General features: G+C 39.7%; 1 protein-coding gene across 3 annotated transcripts in view; it reads left to right on the top strand.

Annotated features, from left to right (window-relative positions):
• ATAD2 (ATPase family AAA domain containing 2) overlaps window positions 1–19,788 on the top strand; it is a 64,419-nt gene that overhangs the window by 24,269 nt on the left and 20,362 nt on the right. For all 3 annotated transcript variants that reach the window (XM_006157531.3, XM_006157530.3, XM_006157532.3), the window contains exons 10-20: window positions 600–708; window positions 947–1,062; window positions 1,721–1,895; window positions 3,422–3,510; window positions 11,006–11,165; window positions 12,337–12,427; window positions 13,100–13,414; window positions 15,349–15,481; window positions 15,806–15,992; window positions 17,258–17,443; window positions 19,501–19,636. In XM_006157531.3, the coding sequence (XP_006157593.1) occupies window positions 600–708; window positions 947–1,062; window positions 1,721–1,895; window positions 3,422–3,510; window positions 11,006–11,165; window positions 12,337–12,427; window positions 13,100–13,414; window positions 15,349–15,481; window positions 15,806–15,992; window positions 17,258–17,443; window positions 19,501–19,636 (1,697 nt within the window). The remainder of the gene's footprint in view (window positions 1–599; window positions 709–946; window positions 1,063–1,720; window positions 1,896–3,421; window positions 3,511–11,005; window positions 11,166–12,336; window positions 12,428–13,099; window positions 13,415–15,348; window positions 15,482–15,805; window positions 15,993–17,257; window positions 17,444–19,500; window positions 19,637–19,788) is intronic.

The raw sequence follows: 19,788 nt of genomic DNA, 5'->3' as shown, positions 1-19,788 counted from the left end.
CTCTATATATTAGACATAATCATTATAATTTGCATTAGTACCATCTGTACTCTTGACCATGAATTATTTTATCATGTTTTTGGTATGCTGATAACTTGATATTTTCATTTGATTATATGTCTAAAGATATAATTTTTTTTAAGTTTATTCACTTATTTCTTCCATGAGTGGTGGAGACAAAGACAAGTACCCCCAATAGAGTCTTTATGCAGCAGTTCACCCCCAGCCTCAGCCAGCCTGAATCATGAGCACACACGCGTGCACCCAGCATGCCAGGGAGATCTTAGGACACAAGCCTGGGCCTTCCTGTGTAGATCCAGTTCCATTACTCTGTGCCACCACCTGGCCCCAGACATAAAAATTTCTAACCCTTAAGTTCTGAACTTATGATAAAAGTGAGAATATTTTAATTTTCTTGAGATGGGTCTTTTTTTTGGGGGGGGGAAGGTTTATGCTATGAGATGGGTCTTTTTTGAAAATGTAATTTAAGAAAAAGTTTTAATGTCTATATTCCAACATGGAATTTATGGAGGAGGGTGTGTTGATGGACATGTGTTTTTTTTTGTTTTTTTTTTTTGTTCTTAACTGTCTTTAAATAGATGCCTTCCGCTAAATTTTCGGAAAGATGAATTAAAAGGCATCTATAAAGATCGAATGAAAATCGGAGCAAGCCTTGCTGATGTTGATCCAATGCAAGTAGATTCTTCAGTGAGTACCGTTTTGCCATGTCTGCTTGAACTATAATGTTACTTGCTTTAGTCTTGAAGTTTTTTTTAAACCAGTTTTATCTTTTAATCAGAAACTTTAAAATTTACAGACATTTATTTTATATTTTTTACCTTAGACCACAACTAAGATACTACTACTTTGTAATAGGAGTGGGGTGGGGTAACATTATAATTTTGACTCCAAATTTAAGAATGCCAATGTGCTCTTCCATTGCCAGGTACGATTTGATAGTGTTGGTGGTCTGTCCAATCATATTGCAGCTCTAAAAGAGATGGTGGTATTTCCATTACTTTATCCAGAAGTCTTTGAAAAATTCAAAATTCAACCCCCCAGGTAATTTAATTATAGTTTTAAATTTAGCCAGAATTTTTGCTCTCTTACTCTTGGTTCTTCTCGTGTTTTGTTTGTTTTGTTTTTTAAAATTTTGCCAAAGCGTATGTACACTCGCTAGAGAGAAATGGGGATTGGAGGAGGAGCACCCGTCAAAGGGAATGGTCAGCCAATAATCTCTTTTCCTACATTTCTCTCTTCACCAGAGAGTGAGAGGTAAAGTGAGAAATCACTTCACCTTAAACTTAGAAAGGTTCTAATATTAAGTAATAGCATGTGATTCTGATAGGAAATGTTGGAAGTACCTGCTTAAATGTTTAATGAATTTCAGAAACACCAAACTTTTCTGGTATACTCTCTACATTTCTCCTTTCTTCCAACATAGATTTTTCCATAAAAATTAAATTACATGATTGTGTTATGATTATATATACAAGGTAAGGATATAAGCGTGATGAATAAATAAAATGTTCTAAACAAATTTTATTTAGTTTTAATATTAATTTGATAGTATCAATATTAACTCCCAGATTTTAAATTGTGGAATGAAGCTATGTTTCAGTTGTCTTATACTTTTTTTATTAACTAATTAAGTGCATTAATGAAATTGATTCCTGATTTTTGTTTTGACATGCTACTAAAATACCCGGTTATTTTACAGAGGTTGTTTGTTTTATGGCCCACCTGGAACTGGGAAAACTCTGGTCGCTAGAGCACTTGCCAATGAGTGCACTCAAGGGGATAAAAGAGTGGCGTTTTTCATGAGGAAAGGCGCTGACTGTCTGAGTAAATGGGTAGGGGAATCTGAAAGACAGCTGCGATTGCTGTTTGACCAGGTATGATATTAAACATTTTCCAGATAGGTCTATATTCTGTGCAAATATAAATATGTAGGGATTAGATAAATTTGCATTTAATTACTTTTCACAGAAATAAACTTAGAAGAATTAGACCAGAAGCATCATCTTTTTAGGTTATTTTATTTTGTGTCAAGATAACATCAACCTACAGTGAACAGTTAGTTATATAGGAAGAAGAGAAAGGAATAATTGAATCAAAGTTCTTTGTTTTTCTTTTTTTTTTTTTTTAAGGGAGGCTTTTGCTATAAGGGTGTGTGAGCTCTCCAGAGAGACAGAGAGACAGAGAGCGAGAAATCATCCCCACCTCCTGGGGGGATGGCCATGCCATAATCCATTCTCCTCTTGGTATCTTGGGCACACACGCATATGCATCCGGCGTGAGTTAAAACTGCCAGGTCCAGGATGTGAACTGTGGTCTACTGTGCGGGAGCCCAGCAAGGTAACCACTACGCCATCTGCTGGTCTCTGGATCGAAGTTCTTTAGAATCTTAGGTCTCATGCCTAGAGACCAGTGGTCTCACACTTAGGTAGTAGCAGTGAATTATTTCCCTGTATGGGAATGAAAAACTAGTTTGTTTCATATCCTAGATTGCATCAACAGCACATTGTGAGATAATATGCTCTGATCTACTAGGGAATGGTGCTGCAGATCCTTTCAAATCTCTTTTGGGGACCAGCCAATGATATGGTTAAGATGCCTGGATCCTACACAGCCAACTGCGTGGTTTGAGTCCTGGACTCAGCAACTTGGAAAACATGCTGGACATGTGTACATGTGTGCATGCCTAAAATTACGAGAGGAAAATGGAGGAGTAGGGATTGTGGCATGGCTATCCCCTCTGGGGGTACTTTCTCACTTTCCCTTTCTCTGTTTCCAGCAAGCGTACACACCCTATAGCAAAAAATTTTTTAAAAATCTTTTTGGAACTCTGAGGTTTGTAAATTGTGTTTACTCAAAGAGAGAAAAACCATGCCATCTTGCTAAATGATGCATTCCCACTATCTTCTATTTATTGCCTTGTTCTAAAAGTTAGTCTTTTATAAATTTGTGTGTGTATGTCCTGCATGATCTATGTTATGTAAAATGTAAGATCTACAACCAGTGGAATATGTATTTTAAGTAGTTCCAGTTGAAAATGCAAATAAAATTAAGCTGTTTTTATCATTTATTCTGAGTCCTTAAAGCTTGGAATGTTTTATCTATTGATGATAACGTGTATAGTATCCTCAACTGGACTGGTGCAAAGTGTATTCATGCTGGGTAAATTCACTTTACAAGCTAAGTGATGTATAGTGGTTAAATGTATAAAATAAATTAAAATTTTTAAAATTAATTTTTTAAATTTAAAAATCTTAGAATTTATATATAGTCTTATAAGTTATAAACAGTTATAAATAAGTTCTGCAAAGCCAGTTTGAGTGAAAATAGGTTAAAATGGTTTATGTTAAATCTACATATTTGAGCCGTTTTATAACATACAACCACTGGACCTGCTTTTTAGGCATATCAGATGCGCCCATCAATTATTTTCTTTGACGAAATCGATGGCTTAGCTCCAGTACGGTCAAGCAGACAAGATCAAATTCACAGGTAGAACTCGTTTGATGACACTTCTGCCTTTCTTCCTATATTCTGAGCTGTGTTGATGTTGTATGAGGGATAGAATGTTAAATGTCGAAAGAAACTTTACAGACCAGTAGTTTCCCATTTTGGTAGTGGAACCCCAATATGCAGTACAGAAAATAAAAGTGAGGCAGCCTCAGAGCCTAGTGCTTAAGGGAGTTGGATCCCATATGGCTGACTGCAGTTCAATTCTTGGCCCCATGGCTTAAAAAGCATGCCAGCTGCATGTGCATATGTACCAAAATCCTGACAGAATGGAGAATGGAAGAGAAGGCAAAAAGCATGCCAGTTGCATGTGCATGTGTGTCAAAATCCTGACAGGAGGGAGAATGGAAGAGAAGGCAGTGTGTTGTGAGCACACCCATTGAGGGGGTGTTTTCTCCCTCCCCCTCTTTCTCAATCTCTCTATCTCTGATGAGTACATGTGCCTTTTGGTAATTTAAGTAAAGAAATAAATAAGAAAAGAAATAAACAAGAAGAAAAGAAGTGAGCGTAGGGACCAGCAGTTAGTGTAATGGCTATGTCACTGGATTCCCACGTAGTCAACCGCGGTTCAAGTCCCGGACCCGGTGGCTTAAAACTCACGCTGGGCATGTGTGCGTGCGTGCCCAAGATCCAGAGAGGAGAATGGAGGAGAAAGGATTGCGGTGTGGCCATCCCCCCTGTGGGGTGATTTCTCACTTTCTATCTCTCTGTCTGGCGAGCGCACGCGCCCTATAGCAAAAAAAAATAAATAAATAAATAAAATAAAACCTCTTTAAAAAAAAAAGAAGTGAGCCTATTCTGAATGTCAGTTTTATTCTTTTTTTAAAAAAGAATTACTTAATTTATTTTTATTTTTAAAATTTTGCTGTAGGGCACATGTGCTCATCAGAGAGAGAGAGAGAGCAAGCTCCCAGCTCTGGCACGCAAACTGTGGTGAGCCATTTGGGAGTTCAGCACCTCAACCAGCATACCACCTGCTGGCCCACAGTGTTGGTATTCTAAAGCATAGCTTAAAAATCTGGGTTACAGTCCCAGCCTCCGTGGCACAAGTGGTAGGGTACTGTTCTGTGAGTAAGTGACACATGAGAAGCCTGAGTTTGGATCCCAGATCAGCTTGAACAGGACAGGTATGTTAGCGTGTGCCAACAATCCTGGCCAGAGAGGCTGGGCAGAGGATGGCAACAAGTGCCTGTCAAAAATGCCTGTCTCTGGGCCTGCAGATGGATAATGGTTGTCACTGGACTCCCACATGGCCAACCATGGTTCGATCCCGGTGACTTGAAAGTCACACTGAGAGCATATGCATGTGAGGTGTGTCCAGAATCTCAGGGAGACTAGAGGAGAAGTGATTGTGATGTGGCCATCCTCCTGGGACATGATTCCTCATGTTCTCTCTTTCTCTCTGGCTAGTGTACGCGCCTTATAGCAAAAGTCAAGTCAAACCAAAGCAAAACCTATTTCTTTCCCTCTCTTCCTCCTGTGCTGTCACATGTCTCTCTTTCTCTCAAAAAAAAAAAATCTTCTTTACAAAAATTTAACCTGTGATACAAACACATGCTATAGGCCTGTGAGGTCAGGCGAGTGAAATGAATGAGGTGGCTGGTAATCAGAGTTTGGCTGCGGTGGGGAGTGTGGCTGAGTGTCCTCACAAGCATGGGCAGTTGTTTCAGATGCAGCCTGTTATCGAGATGCATAAACTGATCCAGACTTGAAAAACAGTTTTTCTTTCTCCTATTTTATACTGAAATTGTTAAATGTCTTAAATGTTGCCAACAAACTGAACGTTCTTAAGAGTTAAACAGTATGTGTTAGGGCCTCGCTGCTAGTTTAAGATTCTAGTACTGGCACAACCTCCTATTTTAAATATGGAAAACTGTACTCCCACTCCCATGATTAATTGATTACCCAAGGGAGCGCTTTTCGTCATGCGCTATTCCTACTTGAATCTAAATTCATTTTAGTCCCAATTCATCTTCAGTTTTTCAGAGCTTCTTTTCAAATTGGTTTATGAATGATGGGTATTTGCTTAATTTTGGATATTCAAAAGCAAATATTTACAGGCCTTCATATCTGCCAGCGTTGTTTTATATTGTGGGTGATGCAGAAGAACAAGGCATAGGAATGTGATTGATAGGTTTTTACTTAACCTAGTATCGAACAATACTTATATTCTGATGGCTTTCTTGGTGGTAGACAATTTCATTGTTGCTCTAAATTATTGAGTATCATAGTAAAAATAGTTTTTTTGTTTTTTCGAGATACTTTTGTTCCAGGGCATGTGCACTTGCCAGAGAGACAGAAAGTGACAAATCACCTCCACAGGGAATGGCCACACCCAATCCCTTCTCTTCCATTCTCTTGGGATTTTGGACGTGCATGCACACACAACTGGTGTGAGTTTCAAGCCTCTGGGTCCAGGACTTGAACTGTGGATGGCAATGTGAGAGTCCAGCAACCATTACCCCATCTGCTGGTCCCTAAAAATAGTTTAGTCTGCATATCTCTTTAGTAATCATAAAAGCTTTTTATATATGACACATTTCATTATCAACCATATATTTTATTATAAGAGAGAAACATATTTACTATCCTCACTTTTCAATAAAGTAAATTGAGCACTTACTACATTTTGGACAGTTCTAATGAGATTAGAGGAATTTTAGCAAGAGAAAGTATATTTATTCATTTATTTTTAGCTTTCTGTTATAGGGCACATGCACAAAAATAGAAGAAGTGAGAAATTACTCCCCAGGACAGATGGCCACACTGCAGTCCTTTTTCCTCCTTTCTCCTCTTGCATTTTTGGGCGCACATACACATTTATCCGCTGTGTTTTTTCAAGCTGCTAGGTTCAGGATTCAAACCATGCAGTTGGTTTTGTGGGATCTGGCACCTTAACCACCACAGCACTGACACACATACACTTTCTTCTCCCATATATATATATATATATATATATACACACACACACACACATATACTTTTTTAAAAAAGATAAATCTTGTATACAAGTTATGTTTTATTTTTTAACCAAAGAATTTAAAAAACCTGTCAGAGTAAACATTCTTGTTAAATTAGGCAGTTTTTAGAATATAGCACATCAAGGATCATTCTCTAATGAGAAAGAAATAAAATAAAGAAGCTAAATTAAAACTCTAAAATCTATATTTTGAATCTGAAATATCAGTATGAACTAAATTCTGATGAAGTTTTTAAAGAAAAAATATTTTCTAACTCTGTACACTGTAATGACTTAGAAGCAATCACAGTCTTGTAGCAATTAGTATCCCTTATTTCCAGAATGCAGTGTCTGAATACAAGGTCTCAGGAAAGATGGCAGAATAGCAGCACCGGAACAGGAAGTGAACAAGACGAACATGGACCATCTTGTAACGCCTGAAAGCAAAGAAACCATCAAGGAATTATTGGGATCGTGACAATGAAATAGCCAGTTTGGAAAGGGCTCAGATTAGCCAAAGAGAGGACAATTGGAGCAGCGAAAATCACAACTACAGTCTACTGAACTGCATCAAACACATGAAAAGTGTTTTTAATGATAATTAAAAAAAAAAAACAACTAATTGTTTACCCTAGAGATTGCTGAATCATGGACTTGTTGCTCTGAAAATAGATAAAGGAAAAGAATTAAAAGTTGCTTCTTTATGTTTTAAGCAGACCACGATCCAGGGAAAGTCATTTGCTGTTTGTAATTCTTTGTAGGAAAATCACAGCTAATAAATACAAAACGAATGACTAGTTGAAAATAAAATCACTATTTTTGCCACCTCTTTTGAACTAGTGGGAGTACACCTGTGGTTTTAAACGGGGATTATGCCATCACCCTCAGGGGACAGATGTCTTAGAGGCATTTGTGTTGTCAGCTGGAGGAATGACTTCTAGGTAGCATCTAATAAGTGAAGGCCAAGATGTTGTAAACATCTTTGAACATACCAGGCAGCTTTCCGCAGCAGTGATTATCTGGCCCCAGATGTCAGTAGAGCTGAGTTTGAGAAATGTCGCTCTAAGCAATGATTACCAATGACTGCTAACATATTAAGGTGAAAAGGCGCCTGGGAAATTTATGATGGGTGGGCGGAGCAAGCTGGTAACCCCTCGCCTGGGCTCAGCCCACTGACTGGTCTGAGTGAGAAGCTGACATCTCATGCCTCCTGTGGTGATACTCTGGAGGTATGTGATATCCTGTGAAATATGCTGTCACAGGTAGTTTTACCTGCATCAATTTAGCTTCTAAATGCAGCCACTAGTTTCCGGGAAATCTGAGTCAGAGGGACCCATTAAATGAAAGCTATCAAAGCGCAATCAGCACAGGCCAGAATATGGGAAGAAAATTCTACAAGGCAAATTACCTAGTTTCTTCCACAGATAACTGGCACAGAGGGTAAAAAGGTGAAAAGTGCAATGAAAACCGTTAAGATTTGAGGGACAAATGACCGAGCGCAGTATGTGGATCTTGTATGGATTAAGAAAAGTTACTTTGAAACAATTCAGGGAATTTTGGGTTTTAGATGGTACTGAAGTATTACTGTCATTTACTTTGGAGTATTATGGTTTTTTGTTTTGTTTTGTTTTGTTTTTTTTAAGCTCTTATCTCTTAGGAATACTTACGTGAAATATTTATGGATTAAGTAGTGTGAGGTTAGATTTTTTTTTTTTTAAAGATGCCTGCCCCATAGCACAGTAGTTAAGCACTGCATTGGGAGCCAGATCCCACATGTCCAACCATGCTTCCAATTCCAGCCCTGGCAACTTGAAAAACACCCTGGATACACATGTGTGCATGCCCAAATTCCCGACAGGATGGAGGAAAAAAGATTGCCACATGATTGGGACCCTTTGGGTGTGCTTTCTCTCTCAGTCTTACACATTATCCTCTGGCAATTAAAAAATCCTCAGAGTCCAGCCACGGTAGTGTGGCTGGACTTTGCTGCTTGGCAAACTGAGGCGACATTGGAATCCGATGATCGATTCTCAGCCCATTCTAAAAAAGAAAAGAGGTGTGATGATGTGGGCCTGTACTCTAGCTACTGGGTAGGCAGAGGCTAAAGGATTGTGACAGTGGTGAGACCTTGTCTAAAACAACACACACAGGCCAGCTGGTGGTGTCGTGGTTAAAGTGGCTGAATCCCACATGGCCAACAGCCCAGTTCGAGTCCCAGATCCAGCATCTTGAAAAACCCACAGGTCGTGTGTACATATATGACCAAAATCCTGAGGAGAATGGAGGAGAAAGGATTGTGGCATGGCCATCTCCCCGGGAAGTGTTTTCTCACTTTCCCTTTGTTTCTGTCTCTCTCATGAGCATACGTGACCTATGACATAAAAGAAAAAGAAAACAAAACACACACACGTAGACACATCCCACATCAAAAAAAAAAAAAAAATGAAAGACGGTTGGAATTGGATGAAGACATACAGAAGGCACACTGATAATACCACAGTGCCACACAGGTAGCACCACTGCTTGGGAGACTGGAATCCATGTGGGAGGTATGAATGGGTTCAGTTCCTGGGCCTGCATGAACATTCTGGGTGCGATTGTGTTTGCCTGTTATCCTGACTGGTTGGGAGGCTAGGACAGAAGGATTACCCATAGTAAGGCCTGGTCAGATGTACTGGTTGGCCCAGCCAATTGGCACAGTCAGTGATAGACTGAACTGTAGTGCTGGAAGCCACATGGCCAGCTCTGGGTTCAGATCCTGGGTCAGCCCTCATGTGCCCAGGATCCTGATGAGCTGGAGGGCTGGGGAAACAGGATTTGACGAAATACAGGTACTTGTCTCTCTCTCGTGTAGATACGTTTTATCATTGATAATATAATTTTTAAAAATCCTTGTCTCTTGGACTAGTAGTTGGCATAATGGCTATGATGCTGGACTCCCATGTAGTCGACCACAGTTCGAGTCCTGGACCGTTGCTTTAACTCATGCTGGGCTCATGTGCATGCGTGCCCAAGATCCCTGGAGGAGAAGGGATTGCAGCATGGCCATCCCCCCTGAGGCGAGATTTCTTGCTTTCTGTCTCTCTGTCTTTCTGGCAAGAGCACGCACCCTAGAGCAAAAACCTCAAAAAAAAAAAAAACTTGTCTCTCTTCCTTTTCCTCTCCTTTTCTCCCCCTTTTTTCCTTTTCCTCTCTCACTTTCATAAAGAAAATAAAATGGAATATGATAACGTAGAAACATGATAGAGAATACCTGGAACTATTCTCTCCACAATAAAAAGCTTAATTTAAATCCTGTTTGTCATGCTTTTTATGTATATTCTTTATTTTGGTGTCCTTCATTTGACCATGTAAATACAGTGGAACATCCTATAACTTTGGATACTGTTTGTTTTTAAGAATTATTTAACTTTGTGGGGGACCAGCAGTTAGCGTAATGGCTATGTTGCTAGACTCCCACGTAGTCAACCACAGTTTGAGTCCTGGACCCGGTGGCTTAAACCACGTCAGGTGCGTGTGCGTGTGTGCCCAAGATCCCGAGAGGAGAATGGAGGAGAAGGAAGGGATTGTGGCGTGGCCATCCCCCTTGAGGGGTGATTTCTCGCTTTCTGTCTCTGTCTCCCTGTCTGGCGAGCGCACGCACCCTCTAGCGAAAACCTCTCCAAAAAAAGATTATTTAACTTTTTATTTATGTATGTATTTATTTAAAATGTTTGTTTATTTATGTATTTTAATTTGACCAAAGAGGAACAGAGAGAGAGAGAATGAGCTGGAGAGGGAAAGTGAGAAAGCAAGCTGCCAAGTCAGGGACTCAAACTGTGGTTGCTCATGTGGGAGTCCAGCACCCTTAACTGCCATGCCACCTGCCAGCCCTTAACTTTTTATTTATTTATTTTTTAAACTTTATTTATTTTAATTGATCAGAAAGGGACAGAGAGAAAGTGAGAAAGGAAGTTGCCACTTCTGGGACAGACTCAGACTACAGTCAGCCGTATGAGAGTCCATCGCCCTTAACCACCATGCCACCTGTTGGCCCCTCATTTATTTATTTTAATTTGTCCATAGAGGGACAAAGTAAGAGAGAGAGAGGGAAAGTGAGAAAGCAAACCACTAGGTCCAGTACTCAAACCGTGGTCAGTTGTGTGGGAATCCAGTGCCCTTAACTACCATGCCACCTGCCGGCCCCTAAATACTGTTTATTTTACCCAGAATTACTAGTATTTTTCGAAGTTGCATCCTTGTTTAGGAACTCTCAAGTTCCTTTGTGAAATTACTACTCATGAAATGGCTTCCATGATTCATTCATGGCATTTTTAAAGACCATTTATGTTTTCCATTGATTTCAATTTCTGTATCCTTTTTTGTTACTTTACAGACTTTTTCTTAATCCATTGAAAGTAGTGAGATGCCCTGAGAAAACATGTGGTTAATGCAGTAAATCTTACCAAAAGAAATAGTACTAATTGATACATTTTATATCAGTAGTTATTAACTTCTCTCTTCTTTTTTTTCTTTTAGTTCTATTGTTTCCACCCTGCTAGCTCTCATGGATGGACTGGATAGCAGAGGAGAAATTGTGGTCATTGGTGCTACCAACAGGCTGGATTCTATAGACCCTGCTCTACGAAGGCCTGGTCGCTTTGACAGAGAATTCCTTTTTAGCCTACCTGATAAGGATGTAAGAATTTAACTGTGCTCAAAGTTTGATAAAATATGTTACTTTATTTTATCATAAACAAGTCTTGGTACAGTTAAAATTTGAGGATTTTGGTTTTTGTAACATGATCTTACCAAGTAGTAGTTAAAAAGTAACTCAAATGGAGGCAATTTAAAAAAAAATTCTTTTCTTTAAATATAATAATGCTTCCCTAAAAATTTAAAATTCTTTTTTTTCTTTTTTGGAAAGGTTTTTGCTATAGGGCGCATGCGCTCGCCAGACAGACAGAGAGGGACAGAAAGCAAGAAATCACCCCCCATGGGGGATGGCCACACCGCAATCCCTTCTCCATTCTCCTCTCGGGATCTTGGGCACGCACGCACATGCACCCGGCGTGAGTTTAAGCCACCGAGTCTGGGACACAAACGGCAGTTGACTACGTGGGAGTCCAGCAACATAGCCATTACGCTAACTGCTGGTCCCAAAATTTAAAATTCTTTTAATTTGAGCAGTTTTTGAATGGTGTCATTTTGCTTTGTAACCTGTGGTTAAATGAGCATTCAATCTCTAGCAGTTTGTTAGACTTGGCTTATTTTAAAGCCACCTATTATTTTGGGGACCAAACAAGAAAATATAGATAGAGCAATTAGTATTCTTTTTTTTTTTTTAGAGATTTTCACTGTAGGGCGCGTGCGCTTGCCAGACAGACAGAGAGAGACATAGAGACAGAAAGCGAGAAATCACCCCTCAGGGGGGATGGTCACGCCGCAATCCCTTCTCCTCCATTCTCCTCTCGGGATCTTGGGCACGCACGCACACACGCCCAGCGTGAGTTTTAAGCCACCGGGTCCGGGACACGAACCGTGGTCAACTACGTGGGAGTCCAGCGACATAGCCATTACGCCAACTGCTGGTTCCCGAGCAATTAGTATTCTTTAAAAAAAAAAAGCCCTCATTCAGTATGTACCAGAATCAACAATACTTCAGTAGATATTTAACTTCTCTCATTTGTATTTATGATGGATATAATTTGAGCACTGTAAATGCAGATCTATTTAATAAAACTAGGTTTTTTAAACCCTTCCAAATACATCTTTTTTTCCTTATCTTCACAGTTTCGTATTTTTGTTTATATCAAGTATTGATTACTTTAATATTCTAGAAAGTCAAAAGTAAACTGTTTTATTTGTAGGCTCGAAAAGAGATTCTAAAGATCCATACAAGGGATTGGAATCCCAGACCACTGGACATTTTTCTAGAAGAGCTGGCAGAAAACTGTGTTGGTAAACATTGTTTTAAGTAGTTAAAAGAATATTATTACATCCATTTAAAAGATAAAGCAAGTAATCTTGGAAGATTTTGTTTAAAGGAATACAATGTTTTATCTGTTTCTCATTTAGTATTAGTGGCATGTTTTCTTCTTACAAAATCCTGGATTTAAAATAGACATAATTGACAAATTGGCCATTGGGGAAAACCGAGAGCAAAGTAGATAACAATGACAGTTGTTCTTGTCATTTCTGTTTTTCTGGTATTTCTGTTAAGCACGCTCCGTATGCTATTCCACATCATGTTCACATCAGTCCTGCTATATTAGCTCCATGCACCGATGGGAAAATGACTGAAACCTAAGTGATTCTCCAAATATCACACAGCTAGTAAAGGACAAAGTGGGATTTGAACCTAGTCGTTCTGATTTTAAAACTCTTGATCTTAACCCATAGGCTACACTTGGTGTTTTCATGTTTTCCTCATCAAAGTTGATTTGTGATGGTCATGCCCACCATACAAGTTCACTGGGTAAATGAGAGATTTGGGTCATTATTTCTAAATATTTCCTTGCTACTCTGTTGCTAGGCTCATTTTTAATTTTCTTTTAACAATGAAGCTAAGGTTCGCTGTCATGCTAATGGGTTTTGTTCGTTTGTTTGTTTCCTTCCTGGCTACTTTGGTAGGATACTGTGGTGCAGATATTAAGTCGATATGTGCGGAAGCGGCTTTGTGTGCTCTGCGTCGTCGCTACCCACAGATCTACACCACTAGTGAGAAGCTGCAGTTGGATCTCTCTTCAGTTACTATCTCAGCCAAGGATTTTGAAGTTGCTATGCAAAAGATGATACCGGCCTCCCAGCGAGCTGTGTCATCACCTGGGCAGGCGCTGTCCGTCATTGTGAAGCCGCTTCTGCAAAGCACCGTTCACAAGATCTTACAAGCCCTGCAGAGGGTGTTTCCACATGCGGAAATCAAAACAAATAAGGCACTAGACTCAGGTATAAAACTCGATTGACAATTTAACATTTTTAAAAATTGTTATTTTTAAATTTTTTTACTATAGGGCACATGTACTCACCAGAGAAAGGCAGAGACAGAGAGAGAGCAAGTTGCCAGGTCCAGGACTCGGACTGCAGTAGGCCATGTAGCAGTCCAGTGCCCCAACCACCACGCCACCTCTGACCCCCTAAAGTTAGTTTTGTTTTTTGTTTTCTTTTTTTTGGGAGAGGTTTATGCTATAGGGCACATGCGCTCGCCAGAAAGACAGAGAGAGACAAAGAGAGAGAAAGTGAGAAATCACCCCCAAGGGAGGATGGCCACACCACAGTCCCTTCTCCTCCATTCTCCTCTTGGGAACTTGGGCACATATGCACACACGCCCGGCGTGAGTTTAAGCCACCCAGGTCCAGGACTCGAACTGTGGTCGACTGCAAGAGAGTCCAGTGACATAACATTATGGCATATGCTGATCCTTAAAGTTAGTTTTAATAATCAGTAAAGCTAGACATGTTTTATACATCACCGAAATGTTTATTTGTTTTTAAAAAAAAATCTCTTGAAAAGAATTTGAGTGAGTTTTTTGTTGTTTTCTGGTTTTTGGTTGTTTTTTTGTTTTGTTTTTGAGAGGTTTTTGCTATAGGGCACGTGCACTCACCAGAAAGAGAGAGACACAGAAAGTGAGGAATCAACCCCCAGGGGGGATGGCCACACAGCAATCCCTTCTCCATTCTCTTCTCGGATCTTGGCATGCACACACACGTGCCTGGTGTGAGTTTAAGCCACCGGGTCTGGGACTTGAACCATGGTCGACCACATGGGAGTTCAACAACAGCCATTATGCCAACTGCTGGCTCTTTGAGCTTCACCTGGGATATCTGAAGGAAATTTGCCTCCTGGATTATCCTTAAGTTAATCTACTTAAGTTTGAAATGCATTTGTTTTTAAATTTTACCAGAGGGCATGTGCACTTGCCAGAAAGAGGGAAACAGAGAAAGCACCCTCAAATGGGACGTGGAGAAAGCTCCCTTCAATGGAACATGGTTCACGCCACAATCCCTTCTCCATTTTGCCATCCCACTGGATGTTTTATAAGCTGCCAGGTCTGGGACTCAAACTACATGGTTGGCCATGTGAGATCTGGCCTTAACCACCAAGCCATGAAATTGGTCCCACATTTATTTATTTATTTTTTAAGAGGGTTTCGTTCTCTCTCTGTTCTCTTGCTTTAGCTTTCTGAGTGTTCAGGACTACAGGCACACACCGCCACATGCAGTTTTTATGGTGGACTGGAAGCTAAATCCAAGCCGCCCTTGTGGTTCTCAGCCGCAGTGCAGTAGTCTTACCAGCACACACAGCTGAAGCTGGGCCTGGAATTATTCACTTTTTTTAAGAGAATTATTTTATTTTACTTTATTTATTTATTTTAATTTGACAAGAGAGGCACAAGGTGAGAGAGAGAGAGAAAGTGAGAGAGCAAGCTGCCAGGTTCATGGCTCAAACCACAACTGCCCATGTGGGAGCCCAGTGCCCTTAACCACCATGGCACCTGCCGGCTCCTTCACTTATTATTTTGATTCTTAAAAAAATTTTATTGTTGGAGCCAGCAGGTGGTGTGTTGATTAGGTGCTGGATACCACATGGCCAACTCCATGGTTCAAGTCTTGGACCTCACAGCTTGGAAAATACTCTGGGTGCATATGCATGTGTACAAAATCCCAAGAGGAGAGTGGAAGAGAAGGGATTACAGTATGGCTGTTCCCCTGTTGTGGGGAGGGTGATTTCTCAGTCTTTCTCTTCAGGAATTGCACGTGCCTTATGGCAAAACTCTTTAAAAAAAAAAATGATGTTGGTATATGCAGATAAACTACGTGAAGTGGATAGATTGGTTTTGTAGTCTAGGAAAGTTACTAATGTGTGAGTTTTTATTTTATAGATATTTCTTGTCCTCTCCTGGAAAGTGAGTTGGCATACAGTGATGATGATGTTCCGTCAGTGTATGAAAGTGGGCTTTCGCAGAAATCCTTTAATAAAGCAAAAGAAAATTCTAATTTTCTTCATTTGAATAGGTATGTTTTTCTTGCAGATGATTTTTTTTTGCATGTTAGTCTCCTAAAAATAATGAAATAATGTTTAAAAAGATAAAAGGTGCTAACCAGCCCACTTTATTTTTTAAGTTAAAGTAAGATTTTTTTTGTATAAAATTATTGCTAAAAATTTGGAGGCTGGTGTTGAAACTGTATGAACTGTGCTGCGATTGGCCTGGCTGTATGAATAAGACTTACACTAGACTTTGACCTGTGAAAGTCTGTAACTAGCAAGTTTAGGGAAAACATTTAAGTTCTTGCTTTTTTTTTTTTTTTTAAACATAGCTTACTAATCATTTATTTCAGAAATGCTTGTTACCAACCTATGTCTTTTCGACCAAGAATATTAATAGTGGGAGAACCAGGATTTGGACAGGGTTCTCATTTGGCGCCAGCTGTCATACATGCTTTGGAAAAATTCACCGTATACACATTAGACATTCCTGTTCTTTTTGCGGTCAGTGCTGCATCTCCTGAAGAAACATGTGCCCAGGTAATACATTATTGTCCAAACAAATAGTCTATAAGGCAAAGCAATCTTTCAGAGACAAAATCTAGAATTGCCTTTTTTTCCTCCCCTTTAAATTCACTGTAGAGCACGTGCACACAGATCCTCAGGTCGCTCTGAACCATACCAGGCACATGTGGGTGTGCCTGGATCCTGATGAGCTGTCGAGCTGGGATTATGGCATTTTTAGACCCTTTGCTTCTCTGGTGTGCACATATACTCTGTCATGATTGTGTTTTTTTGTTTTTGCTTTTGTTTTTTTTTTTGAGAGGTTTTTGCTATAGGGCGCGTGTGCTTGCCAGAAAGACAGAGAGAGACATAGAGACAGAAAGCGAGAAATCACTCTCCAGGGGGGATGGCCATGCAGCAATCCCTTCTCCTCCATTCTCCTCTCGGGATCTTGGGTACGCACGTACACGCGCCCTGCGTGAGTTTAAGCCACCAGGTCCAGGGCTCAAATTGCGATTGACTTCGTGGGAGTCCAGCAACACAGCTATTACACCAACTGCTGGTCCCATCTGTCATTCATTTTTTTAAAAGAAAAATAGAAAGATATACTACTTGCTTATATGGCCATTGGCTGTTAGGAGAATTAAGGTATTTAGAACAGTGACTGCTCTTTAGTAAGTACTTAGATATTTTGTGGTTTCTGTCTGCTGTTTTTTAATATTTAAATATTTTAAAGAGATTTTTGCTATAGGGAGCTTATGCTTGCTAGAGAGACAGAGAGACAGAAAGCGAGAAATCACTCTCCAGGGGGGATGGCCATGTCACAGTCCTTTCTCCTCCGTTCTCTTCTCTGGATCTTGGGCATGCACACACGCATCTGGTATGAGTTTTAAGCCATCAGATCTGGGATTTGAACTGTGTTAGAGTACATGGGAGTCCAGCAACATAACTGTTACGCTTTGAAGTGTGTTAGATTACATGGGAGTCCAGCAACATAACTGTTACGCCATCTGCTGGCCCCAATATTTAAATTTTTTATGTAAAAATATATTTCTGTTTAGTTTCAGTTACCACAACAAAACGTCTTCTATTAATAGATTTCTTGAGCCCCTTTTTAGTTGCTTCTAGCGATTGCATTTTCAAAGAAGTGAGACTTCTACAAAACAAGTTTATGGAATTTAGGGAAAGCATTTTAAAAACCTGAGGGTTTTATATGATACTCTTGGGAAGCTAAACATTATTTCAGATTATAAAGCTGGCATTGTAAATGTACTGACTCTGTGACTCTGTTTCTTCTCTAGGTGATTCGTGAAGCTAAGAGAACAGCTCCAAGCATAGTGTATGTCCCACATATCCACTTGTGGTGGGAAATAGTTGGGCCCACACTCAAAGCCACATTTACCACATTATTACAGAATATTCCTTCTTTTGCTCCAGTTCTACTTCTTGCAACTTCTGACAAACCCCATTCTGCTCTGCCAGAAGAGGTAATTTATGGAGGGAAAGTCTTCGGATGTTGGAAAGAGAGTTGTTTATACCACAGTAATAACAGCGTACTATAAAAGTTCAAGTGCTGTGGAAGTGAATAAAATGATAAGGAAAAGTTTTTTTTAGGAAGAATGCCATTAACTGTTCGAGAAGTGTGCTCACTGGGTGGGGTGGTATGTATATATGTGTATGTATATCTGTAAGGGTACGTTATAAACAACTCTTACAAAAATGGGATGATGTGATGCCTACTGTTCTGCAGTTTCCTTCAGTCACTTAGCAATTTTTAAAAAAATGTTATATCTGGGTTGGCAGGTAGTGTGGTGGTTAAAGGCTCTGGATTCCCACATGGCCGACCACAGTTTGAGTCCCAGACCTGGCAGCTTGCTTTCTCATTTTCCCTTTCTCTCTGGTCAAATTAAAAAATAATAACAAATGGAATTAAATAAATAAATCTTTTTAAAAATTTATTATTATTTTATTTTATTTGCTATAGGTCATGTGCTTAATAGAGAGAGGAGGAGAGAGAGGAAAGAGAGGGAAAGTGAGAAAACAAACCGCCTGGTCCAGGACTTGTACCACACTCAGCCATGTGGTAGTCCTACGTCTTAACCACCACGCCACCTACTGACTTTTTCACTTACTGGTTCATCTTGTGTATTTGTCAATTCAAGTCTCCTTTTAAGAGCTTCATGGCCTTTTCCATTGTCTTGACGTACCATAATTTATTTATCGCAATCCCTGTTGATATTTTAGTTATTTTCCAGTGTTTTTCCATTGAACTGCTTTGGTGAGCACCCATGTGTGTTAATTTGCATGAGTATTACTAAGAATTTCTAGGATCAGTTTCCGTAAATGGAGCTGAGTCAAAGACCATATACATTTGCAGGGTTGTTTTTTTTGTTTGTTTGGTTTTTTTTTTTTGGAGAGGTTTTCGCTATAGGGCACGTGCACTCACCAGGAAGACAGAGAGAGACAGAGAGACAAAAAGTGAGAAATCATCCCCTGGGGGGATAACCACCCTGCAATCCCTTCTCCTCCATTCTCCTTTTGGGATCTTGGGCACGCGTGCACACACGCCTGGCGTGAGTTTAAGCCACCAGGTTCAGGACTCGAACCGCTGTCGACTACGTGGGAGTCCAGCCACATAGCCATTACACTAACTGCTGGTCCCTAGATTTACAGTTTTTGATAGCATCAAATTACTCTCTTTCAAGTTTGTACTGATTTAGACAGTTGGCAATACTGAGCAAAAAGCTTGTGCTTCTGCCTAGAATATTCTTCTCCTACACACTTGCCTCATCTAATTCTTTATTTTTCTCAGATCTCTGCTTACACACTACCTTAGAGAGGTCTTCCTTGATCAAAGTGTTTGTTTATAGCAATATTATCTACTCTCCTCAGCACTTCATTTTTTTCTCTCCCTGATTTATTGATTTATTTATCCTTCCCTCTATTAGGGGAGGTGAGAAACAGAGATATGAAGGTACCTTAAAGACCTTGTAGAAAGTGAAATAAAAGTATAAATTTGGGGGGCTGGGCCCATAGCCTATAAGGGAGCCAGATTCCACATGACCGATCATGATTTGAATCCTAGCCCTAATGGCTTGACAAACACCTGGTGCATATGTGTGCCCCAAATTGCAACAGGGTAGAGAAGTGGAGAAAGGACTGCAGCGTAACTATACACCCATAGGGGTGCTTTCTCCTTCTCTCTCTTTCCTTTTTCTCCCTTCTTCTCTCTGGTGCCTATGCCCTCTGGCAATATAATATATGTAAAATGGGGGCCAGCAGGTAGTGTAGTGGTAAAAGGCATTGGACTTCCACATGGCTGACCGTGTTTCAAGTCCTGGACTTGTAACTTGCTTTCTCACTTTATCTCTCTCTCTGGTCAAGTTTAAAAAATAGTAATAATAAATAAAGTTAAATAATTTAAAAAATATATATGTAAAATAACCTGTTATATTCAATGATTGATACATGCATTGTGTGTCTGTATAATACTGCATGTATGTACATACATAGTGTATATTTTGCATTTATTTTCTTTATTAAGGTGCAAGAATTGTTTATCCATGATTATGGAGAGATTTTTAATGTCCAATTACCGGGTAAAGAAGAACGGACAAAATTTTTTGAAGATTTAATTTTAAAACAAGCTGCTAAGCCTCCTATATCGAAAAAGAAAGCAGGTTAGTTCTTATATGAAAGTTAGTATATAATAATTTTGAGAAAGTTAGAATAAAATATGAGTTAATGGTATTGACATCTGCCTAATCACAAGCTCAGAACCTCAGTCACCGGTTGGTGCAGTCAACGCTGCTTCCCATCAACGTCCTCAAGG

This window comes from Tupaia chinensis, unplaced genomic scaffold (genome assembly GCF_000334495.1).
Source record: "Tupaia chinensis unplaced genomic scaffold, TupChi_1.0 Scaffold000545_1, whole genome shotgun sequence".
NCBI lineage: Eukaryota > Metazoa > Chordata > Mammalia > Scandentia > Tupaiidae > Tupaia > Tupaia belangeri.
This window is presented reverse-complemented; position numbering and strand designations above follow the sequence as displayed.